At 43.2% G+C, this 11,461-nt stretch overlaps 1 protein-coding gene across 1 annotated transcript in view; it reads left to right on the forward strand.

The window, feature by feature from the left end:
* The window catches only part of csmd3a (CUB and Sushi multiple domains 3a), a 164,248-nt gene extending 156,102 nt beyond the window's left edge, over positions 1–8,146 (forward strand). Inside the window, exons 63-65 of the mRNA XM_053674960.1 lie at positions 3,497–3,584; positions 4,052–4,187; positions 5,058–8,146. Of these exons, the coding sequence (XP_053530935.1) occupies positions 3,497–3,584; positions 4,052–4,187; positions 5,058–5,217 (384 nt within the window). The 3' untranslated portion in view covers positions 5,218–8,146. The remainder of the gene's footprint in view (positions 1–3,496; positions 3,585–4,051; positions 4,188–5,057) is intronic.
* The last annotated feature ends 3,315 nt before the right edge of the window (positions 8,147–11,461 follow it).

The following is an 11,461-nucleotide window of genomic DNA, read 5'->3' on the forward strand; positions in this document are numbered from 1 at the left end:
GACAGAGACAGAGAGAGAGACAAAGACAGAGAGACAAAGACAGAGAGAGACAGAGACAAAGACAGAGAGAGAGACAAAGACAGAGAGAGACAGAGACAAAGACAGAGAGAGAGACAAAGACAGAGAGAGACAAAGACAGAGAGAGAGACAAAGACAGAGAGAGACAAAGACAGAGAGACAATGACAGAGACAGAGAGAGAGACAAAGACAGAGAGACAAAGACAGAGAGAGAGAGAGAGACAGAGACAAAGACAGAGAGAGAGACAAAGAGAGATAGAGACAGAGACAAAGACAGAGAGAGAGACAAAGACAGAGAGAGACAGAGACAAGGACAGAGAGAGAGACAAAGACAGAGAGAGACAGAGACAAAGACAGAGAGAGAGAGACAAAGACAGAGAGAGAGAGACAAAGATAGAGAGAGACAAAGACAGAGAGAGAGAGAGACAAAGACAGACAAAGACAGAGAGACAGAGACAAAGAGAGAGAGAGAGACAAAGAGAGAGAGAGACATAGACTATGACAGAGAGAGACAGAGACAAAGACAGAGACAGAGAGACAGAGACAAAGAGAGAGACAGAGACAAAGAGAGACAGACAGAGACAAAGAGAGACAGAGACAAAGACAGAGAGAGAGACAAAGACAGAGAGAGAGACAAAGAGAGAGAGACAGAGACAAAGAGAGAGAGACAGACAAAGACAGAGAGAGAGAGACAAAGAGAGAGACAGAGACAAAGAGAGAGAGTGAGAGACAAAGACAGAGAGAGAGAGACAAAGAGAGAGACAGAGACAAAGAGAGAGAGAGACAAAGAGAGAGAGAGACAAAGACAGAGAGACGGAGACAAAGAGAGAGAGAGAGACAAAGACAGAGAGACGGAGACAAAGAGAGAGAGAGAGAGAGAGACAAAGACAGAGAGACGGAGACAAAGAGAGAGAGAGAGACAAAGACAGAGAGACGGAGACAAAGAGAGAGAGAGAGAGAGAGACAAAGACAGAGAGACGGAGACAAAGAGAGAGAGAGAGAGAGAGACAAAGACAGAGAGACGGAGACAAAAAGAGAGAGAGAGACAAAGACAGAGAGACGGAGACAGAGAGAGAGAGAGACAAAGACAGAGAGACAGGAGACAAAGAGAGAGAGAGAGACAAAGACAGAGAGACAGGAGACAAAGAGAGAGAGAGACAAAGACAGAGAGAGACCTCCTTCCGTTCTCACTTGCGTTACAGCAGCTAGAAACGATCGTTCCCTCACCAGCGGAACTTGTTTCTGTCTTCGAGACACAGCTTGTGCTTCCCTGTGAACGAGCTGCTCCTATAGAAAGCGTAACGTATTCGAGCGAGCGTTTTAATATAAACCCGTGACCCGCAGCCGCGCTACCGTCAGAGCCGCTGTTCTACAGAATGGATCGCCTTCCGACCAATCAGCATCGCCGACTCGTTCGAGCAAACGTTTTAAATGAAGAGAATTAGCAGTATCTTATCAGAGCTTTCTGCGGCATCGTGAACGGCTTCATCGCCCGAGGCTCTGCTGAGTCACAGCTCAGAACAACGCAGAGCCCGAGGCGTTCGGATGAAATCGCAAAGTCTGTTTGTTTTGGTCTGCACAAAACAAGGGGGGGGGGGGGGGGGGGGGGGGGGGGTCATAATTTATGGCTTGAGACAGATAACAACCAGACATGAGCTATAAACCTATACAGACCACTTTTACTGTAGCTGCGGTAATGTCACTGACATTACTGCAGCTAAATAAAAAATTCATTATTTTAATCATTTACGCCGATCATCCTGTTCAAAAGTTTACACCCCCTCCGAGTCCCTCAGTCATCCTCGGTGTGAAAATACAGATCTCAACATCATATAGGGCTCAAATAGGCAGAAAATGCTGGAAAAGCAAAGAGTGTGTAGGACCTGGAGGATTTTTCTGAAGGACAGTGGGCAGTTTAACATATATATAGCTATATGATAGATGATTCTCGTACGTTGTATAGCTGAAAATGTCCATGATATGATTTTATATTACTATAAGATTACTTTTAAACAGAATGAGGAAATCTCCAAAATTAAAAATCATGATAAACAACTCAATGGCGTTTGTCAATAGGATCAATTCAATAGGTAAGAACATACTGGTTATATTGTTGTCAAAAGCCTTGTCTTTCATACACACAGACGCATCGCAGAAGCGTCATTATTGTCCAGACCGATGCAGATTGTCTCTGAGTTACATATAAAAATGGAAGACGGCGGGAATACGAGCGATAACCGTGACGCTAGACCATCAGGAGTAGCAGCAGAGTCGTAATGCGAGCGTAACGGTATGAGCGGGAAGCGCTTCTGAGTGGTGAATGTGGAAAAGAGATGCGTGAAGTCATGTGATAAAGGTGGCGTGTCAACAGGGTGCTGAGGAGGCTGACGGCCGCGGGGGGGAGAAGCGGTTAGTGATTCTCGTGGAAGTGACCCCAGCGTGGCTTTACCTTCTGCCAGATTGTGTTAGTCATAAAGACGGCTGGAAACATGGAGGGTGGTGGGACGGGACCTGCGAGATCATCTGGGCAAGTGTTTGATGGCTTGCCGTGGGGAAACCAAGTCTAATAGAGCGTGTGTGTGTGTGTGTGTGTGTGTGTGTGGGTGTAGCCGGTGGGGGGCTTTTGGTTAAATGGCTGCTCGGTCTGTCACAGACTTATATAAAACACGGTATTGCTGTAGAATGTTATACACTGCATATTAGTAATAAAAACGTCTGCTGGAGAATAGCCACGCCCCCTGATTACAGTTCAGGGCTGTGATTGGACAGTGATTGCATTTCAGGTTTAGCACTAAACTTGGTGTATTTTGTAAGGAAGCAAGCATCTCTACTTGATTTTATTGCGTAAACCGTTTTTTTTTTTTCCCCCCGCACAGGAGAATGATCTACCTGCACTGTGCGCTGACAGAATTCAGACTGAGATGGGGGCGGGGTTAAAGCCTATCGGGGCGTGTCTATAAAACGACCGACGAGCATTCTGGATCACGACGCAGTTTTCCGAAGAGGTCTTGTCAAGCCGTGTAACGCTTACCCGAGGCCGTGGCCTGAACCGTTCTTTTTACTCACGTTCTACATATTTTTCCATCTTATTTGTACAAGTGACGACCCACTGCACCTTTCTGCATCGACCCGGTGAACCCGAGCGGAGCCGACGATCGAGTGGACGCGCTTTCGCCTCAACGTTTCCTCCCTTTTTCTTGTTTTTTTTTAAAAAAAAAAACTCGGTCTTGCCCTCCCGAAGCACTGAAGCTGGATCGTCAGTGCGCATTAACAACCGTGTGCACCTCGCTCTTCGAGTGCAGGACCTCCGACGCTTAAATCCTTTTCCGTCTGACACTTTTACACTCCGACTCGTCGTTTTTTTTTTTTTAAAGAGGGGCGTTTTACAGAAATTTTACCAACGCGTTCGTTCTCAGCACCCTACTTCAACTCGAGTGCCTCTATTGATGACTTGCATTATCTTTTTTGGTTTTTTTAGGTTTCGGCCGAGCAGGAAGGAGGTCCGTACGTGTTCCAAGGCTACATCCGGGGCCGGGATTACGGCCAGTTCGGGTTACAGAGACAAGGTCCGGTCCTTTAACTGATTTTAATATGGAGCGCTTGTTCCTACTGTCTTTCCTTGTGTTTTTCCATTCGGCGTTGTCACGACAATTATTCGCACAAAACGTCAACGCGAGTGAATTGCATTAGGAGATCGGGAATTTCATAAGCGCAGTGTAATGCGACGTAATCTAATAAGTCATGTAATGTATTCTATAATACATGATGTGTACAATTTAGAATAAAATTGTTATTTTAAACACGTGTTATTATAATACTGTGCAATATGGACTTAAAGCAAGCGTTTGCTTTTTACATATTATCACATTAAATCATAATAAAGTGTACATTAGGGTTTTAAAGCCTTCCGCATAACGCTTCCACGACCAACGTAATGTCTTTATTGTGATGTTAGCAGATGAAATTTTCAAATGCGGTTCTACGTAATGGATTTATCCTGCACATAACGCCAATAACGTTTCCCGTCACACAGGTCAGAACATCACGGAGACGACGAGAAGCTCCGAGGCGCCGCCCGGGACCAACAGCAGCTCCGTGGCCGTGGCGATCCTCGTGCCTTTTTTTGCTCTGATATTTGCAGGGTTCGGATTTTATCTCTACAAACAGCGGTATGTACGCTTGAACGGCTCAAACGTAGGCGGCTCGATTTGTGTTTTTAATCACGGAGATATTTCCCGACGCTTATCCGGAGGGCTTCGGCGCTAATAATCGTTATAATAAAGGTAAACCTTTTATTGTAACGCGAGTCACGTGTACAAGATTATAAGAGCAATGATACGCAGGGGTTTAAATCGGTCGGGCCGGGGTAACACACTTCAGGATGTGCTGTTGTGGGGGAATAATAAATGACGGGGTGCTGTGGCGAAGAAGAGTCGCGAGCCGACCCTCCGACGAACATTTCAGCGCCCGAGAGGACGGGAGCGGACCGAACGGCTGTGATGTCAGCGACGTTCATCGTTCTGTAAACAAACGCGCGTGTAAACGTATCGAGGTGGGCAAAAACGCCCGAGGTCACGTCTGTAGAGCGTACGATAAGTCCATAACGTGACGGTACGTCATACATTTGATCCGTCTCTAAAACATTCACTTTTAATGCTGTGGAACGTCATCGTCATCACGGTCGTATCTTCTCTTCGTAGCTCCGTAGCTTGTTTTTTTTTCTTCTTGACGTTAGACGGAAACGCACGTTATTTCGCAGATCGCACGCCGTATACAGGTTCTACATGGAACCCTACAAAAGAGTGTTCCCCGACCTGAAACGGTTCCGAGAACCCCAAATAATTACCCTTCAGGAACCGTTTGAGAGTGTAGGACTGGAACGAACCTCATGTAGCGAGCACGTATACTGCAGTTCATCGTTGCCGCTTAAGTTTTTTTTTTTTACGTCTTTCTAAAGGAATTTGTAGAAATGTGTGCGTTTTTTCCCTGATGTCAAATTCTTCTCTGATTTGTAGTCGCGTCTCGCTGTGTGCTTTCAGAAGGACGGACAAAGCCGAGTTCTCGGGCTGCTCTGCGCACGAAAACAGCAACGGCCAGGCCACGTTCGAGAACCCCATGTACAACACCAACACCAAGAGCATCGAGGGCAAAGTGGTGCGTTTCGACCCCAGCCTCAACACCGTCTGCACCATGGTTTGACGTGAACGGACTCGTCGTACAGATTGTCCGTGTTTTATGTCCTGACTTTACGGAGGTTGCACAGGTTTTACGGAGAAAGACTCAAGCACAGTCTGGAGGAGCCGACACTCCCATACGGTATAAACCCGCACGCTTTAAGCTCGACGTGGATCTGCACGGGTGGGACGGACTGCTTCACATTTCGAGTGGAGTGTTTTTAAAGGTTGTGTAACTCACTCTAAGAGTGTCGTTGATTTTTGTATTCGAGAAAAACTAAATCTGAGGAAGCTTCATGTGAAACCCGGAACGTTCCGGGTTCTCGTAAACCTTTCCCAGAATGCTGCACAGTGCGAGTTTGCATCATCGAGTGTATATTGATTTTCTTCGCTCCCCCCCCCTTTCATGCGTTCCCCACCCTCCTGCAGATCAGAGCAGAACAGGTTTAGAAGAAATGATTGTAAAATGACGGAGTGTTCCTTCTGTTCGCTCATTTCTTCGTTTCTTTTGGTCGCTTCCTGCTTCTGGAACATTCTTCTCCATTTTCTTGCTTGTCCTAGTAACATTTTCCATTATGGTTCCTTTAAATGACATTATGTAATGCATCAGCAACGTTAACGAGGTATGTAACACGAAATGTACTCGTTTAATTATTATTATTATTATTATTATTATTATTATTTTAAACCAAATAATCTAATTAACCAAGGTTTGTACCATTATTGAGTCCAATCGATCCCACAGTTAAGATTAACGAACATGGTTCTGGTCGTTAACCGGCAAAATTTATAACTGAGACTGAAGCAAGTTCCAATATTTACACCTAGAGACCAGAGTTCAGGAATTTATTAACATTTAGGGACATGCTATCATGTCATTTTTGCTCATTTGTATGGAGTTGTAGTCAGGGATTGAATAAACATGAGCGTATTTCATTGATATTTACACAAACATCAATTAATACATATCAACTAACATTATTTATGGTTTATCAACGCTAAGTTTGAATATTTAGTCTTTGTTAGGTAAGGAATAAACCGCTCCATGTTGTGCTGTTATAGGAAAATGATCAATAACAGTGTTACCACCCTAAAGTTATTATTATTTTCCGATAACAGCGCGTCCTGAAGGGTTTTATTCCTCTTATATTATATTGTAGATCATACTTTTTATGTTTACCGTTACATCCGATGTTAGTGCGTGTTCTCTCTTACATGATGATAGCTATAAACAGTCTCTTTTTTCCCCTCTGGCAAAGTTTTTAAAAATCGCAGCTTGTCATGTTACCAAGAAATTCCGAAAGCGCGAACTCCTCCGTCCTGAAGACTTTCCTGACACCGGAGACTCCTTCCGTAAATGTTAAGTAAGCGTCGCCAAACATAGGAAATGTCACCATGTCAACTGTAACAATTAGACGTTATTCTCTGCTAAATAACAACACAGCTTTTTCTTTTTTTGATCATAGATTACGTCGTGTGTCCGTCAGAGAAGTCTTCATGTAAGGTGTTACTATAGAAACTATTAGATATGCATGTGCATTAATATTCATATAAACCTGTGATTTGCAGCCGCAGTTCAGTCTGAGCTGCTGTTACACAATATGAATCGGAATAATTCTGACCAATCAGAATGCGAATCAGAATGCAGAATTTCTGACCAATCAGAATGCAGAATTTCTGACCAATCAGAATGCGAATCAGAATGCAGAATATCTGAATGCAGAAATTCTGACCGATCAGAATGCAGAATTTCTGACCAATCAGAATGCAGAATTACTGACCAATCAGAATGCAGAATTTCTGACCAATCAGAATGCGAATCAGAATGCAGAATTTCTGACCAATCAGAATGCAGAATTTCTGACCAATCAGAATGGAGAATTACTGACCAATCAGAATGCAGAATTTCTGACCAATCAGAATGCAGAAATTCTGACCAATCAGAATGCAGAATTTCTGACCAATCAGAATGCGAATCAGAATGCAGAAATTCTGACCAATCAGAATGCAGAATTTATGACCAATCAGAATGAAGAATTTCTGACCAATCAGAATGCAGAATTACTGACCAATCAGAATGGAGAATTTCTGACCAATCAGAATGCAGAATTACTGACCAATCAGAATGGAGAATTTCTGACCAATCAGAATGCAGAGTTACTGACCAATCAGAATGGGAATCAGAATGAAGAATTTCTGACCAATCAGAATGTAGAATTGAGCAGCACTGTGATATCATGTCAGTTAAGGGAACCTTAATGTACCCATGCATTACCTTTCCGTTGGTTTTTATTCCGCATAAGGATACTAATCCATGGCTAGAGATTGTAGTTTGTGTTCAATCGAATGATTTCGAACGTTTCATTGCTTTTTGATTTTTCTGATTTCGGTGATGTCTCAAAGAGCGCGTCACGTAACGGTCCCATTAACAACGCCTTGTAAAATACTCCAGCTATGAAAAGGATTTATTTTCTGGAAAGAAATAAGATAAGATATTTATTTATCGACGTCGTGTATCGACTATATCTTCAGAAAAGGTGCGAGTCACCGAACGGCTGCCAAAAAATCCAATGTAGCATCGCTACTACGTTCAGCTTCTCAGTGCCATGGCCCACATTGTGCTTTTGCGTCATTTATGTTGGTTATTTTCGTTGCTGTTGTTGTTGTTCTTGTTGTTGTTGTTTTTTTTCTTATTTGAAGTAAATGTGGACGTTGGAGAAGATTTCAGTTTTTGTTCGACTACTGGCTCCTTCGGGTGGGTCCACCTGCTTTGTATATAATATTCATAACAAATGTACAGATATTTAAAGTTTTTTGAAAAAGAGATCTATTTTTGTGAGAAATGGCACTTTGTAAGAAAAAAAGAATAATAATAATAATAATACAAGATTACGTAATGTAAATATTCATTTGTAAATGCCATTTACAAATAAAGACTACTTGCTTTTGTTAAACGATCCGCTTCTTGACTGAACGACGGCAGAAAAAAGGTCTTATTTGGAAAGCTACTCATTACAGGTGTAATGACACGGTGTGCTGAATCGTACCGTTCGATACGATGCGCTACATTTGCGTATCGAAAGATAAGCCCCAAGCAGGAAGTGGAAGATTCCTACAAATCTGTAAGCGCTGGTGTATGGAAGCACTTACCGGTAAGTTACGACGCTGAAGGCTGGTGCGTTCCGGACCGAAACATTACAGTGTCCCGAATCCAAAACACTCTCCGATTCAAGCCGGGTTAAAGAAATTCAATTCAATTCAATTCAATTCGATCTGTATAGCACTTTTAACAACGGACGTTGTCTCAAACCAGCTTTACAGAAACGTATAAACACAGGATACAGATTTTAAGTGTGTGAGTTCATCCGTATTGAGCGAGCCAGTGGTGACGGTGGTGAGGAAAAACTCCCTGAGATGATATGAGGAAGAAACCTTGAGATCACCTTGGCGATTGGGAAATCCGTATTCTGGAGAACGCAGATTACGGCTAGCTAGCGGCAATAGCCCTGTGCTTCAGACACGCCCACTTGTAAGTCACAACAGTGAACACTTGCTTCAATAAACACTTCTAAAAGTCTGGATAGATTACACAAACACTTTACTATTATTAACTTTCAATTACGTGTATTATTATTATTATTATTACATGTATTATTATTGCTGTATCAAGACATGACCATCAAATTATATACTTCATCGTTATTATTGATGACATAAAAGCGAAGGATCAAGCTCTTTGAAACTGGAAGCTGTTCCTTCAGAAGAGCATCGAGATGCAATCTATTATTGATGAAGTGTGGCACAGAGAGGAGCGACGAAACTCCATTCCGAACACACCCCCCCCCCCCCCCCCCCCCCCCCCCGACAGCTACACGATGAAAGCTGATTAAATTGAGCATGGGATGATTGATGAGACCAGGCAGTTCTGAATCAGTCTCTTGAATAATGAGTAAATAAATAAATAAATAAATAAATAAATAAATAAATAAATAAAGCCCCTCCAGATCAGGAATTGTAGGTTGGTTATTCATGGTGCAACGTTCGAGCATAAGGCTCATAAGGCTCATAACGTCATAAGGCTCCTTCAGGAATCAAGACGCCCAGAAGATGAAAAGCATTCACGAATGTACGAGTGAGATCGAGATTGGACCTGAAGTGTTTGTGAGCCATTTGCATCCCTGGGATGGGATCGTGCAAGGGATTGTAAGAGCTCTCCTGCTGTGTGATCAGTGGAGAAAGTTCTACATCTGAATAAGCATCACACTAGCGTTATATACAGATACTGGTGCTAATCTACAAGTGAGATGGTGTTGATGGTGGTATTAGGATGAAAGTCGAATTTTTAGAAGCTGATCTGTTCAAAAGAGCTGGACAGACTAAAGACCTAAAGCGCCGCCGCAGAGCTTTCTTTAACTAGTCCGTTAATAGACCAGACTCTTTCCAAACTATTTTCATGAAACGTTTTTTTTTTCTATCACTCGAGCCAATAAAAACAGAGTCATTTGCGACTCAGCCGTGCAATTAACTTCCAACGAAGTCACGACTTCGCACGGAACGGCTGTAGATGTTTAATCGGGTTCGTTTCGATGAGGTGCGTGGAGTAATTCGATTCTTTCGCAATATCTCTGGAAATGAACACAACAACAAGGAAGCAGATTTGAAACAGAAGGTGTGTGTGCGGAGGTTTTAGTAAGTGTTGTGAACTTCCAGGGTGCCATTATTTTTTTACCTCGTTTAAGACATTCGACACTGATCCTCTTTCCGTAACTGATCCCCGTGTCGGAGGAAGGTAAATTCAAAACCTTCGTTTATCCTGCAAGTGCTGAGGGAATATCTTCCTCCTCCTTTGCGGGGTTTTGCTGTTTATTCCATTGCGATTCTGAGCGCTAGTTCAATTCTATAGCGCTAGCGATTTTGAGCGCTAGTTCAATTCCATAACGCTATATCGTTCTGCCCAGTCGTTTGATGTTTTGCCACAAAATAAAGATTTTACTCACGTTTACATCCACCTTCCTCCGAATTAGTGGCCGTTATTTTGAGTTAATATCTCATTATTTGAAGATAGCGTGTTATTTAATATGAATACCTCTTTTTGGTTGTTTTTATTTATTTTTTTCACTTAAATTGTTATTTAAGCTAAATATACCAATGTTTTGAGTTAGCAGCTCATTATATTGACTTAATAATGCATTAGGTGTTCTGTGATGTTCAGGATAGACTCCCAATCCACCTCGACCTCCTTTGACCAGGATCAGGTGCTTGCTAATGCTAATCGTTAAAGAACTCTGACACCGTTAGCCAGCCAACTCTTCGGCTTGAATCGAAGGTTAGGTTCCAAGCTTTGGTTTATATACAACCTTCCTTTTGGGATTTACAGCAGAACTCAGACGTTTAATCGTTTGACATTTAGCAGACATTTCGGTCCCGACGGGAAATGTTACACGATGATAGGCAGCACCCACTACTTAATCTTATGCTTGACATTTTTTTGGGCCTGCAGCCTGATCCACTTAAATAAGAAGCTGACAGCAGCAGGGGGGAAAAAAAGCAGATGTGGTGGTGACACAAGGCACGGAACAGTGTGGGTTCTTAAATAAGTCTCTTCACTGTCCCAGTTTGCGGGATCTCTTGCCGTCAGGTGCCATCGCTCAGAGGTTTATGTAGAGCACGGATGTAAATAAGACTCACTGCATGGATTTGCTCGAGGATTAGGCTCTCCAGTGCCAGGGTTGGCCAGGATTTAGTAAGTGCGCATCATGATGTGTCACGGTACCGGGTTCTACACAGTAGGGATGAGCGTCTAGAGCGTCTAGAGTGTCTAGAGGGTCTATCAAGTGGCGGCTGGTGTTGAAACGCCACCGAGGCGTGCAGGATGAGTCAGTGCAGAGACGGGATGCTATCAGGAACAGCAGTGCTCCTCTGAACTGCAATCACCCAGGTCGAGTCCTGTTCCAGATTCCCGTGGCTGTCTGTCACGGACGATGATTTATTTATTTATTTTTATTCTTCATCTCCCACGTGAATTTCACATAGTGGCAAAAAAAAACCCTCCTCATCAGTTTCCATTGATAGCCTTGTGACACGTGAAATGGCTTCTTTTGTGCCTCCGTCTGCCTGTCGATCTGCTCCGAGCCATGCCTCGTCCTCTGTCTTATTTTCATTCCCGACACAGAAGCCCGTTTAGGTCGCTCCGCGTTACATCTGCATAACATCTGCACATGTTTGGCAATGACGCACAAATATTTGTATGCTCCGGGATGACAGGGCAA

This window comes from Ictalurus punctatus, chromosome 23 (genome assembly GCF_001660625.3).
Source record: "Ictalurus punctatus breed USDA103 chromosome 23, Coco_2.0, whole genome shotgun sequence".
NCBI lineage: Eukaryota > Metazoa > Chordata > Actinopteri > Siluriformes > Ictaluridae > Ictalurus > Ictalurus punctatus.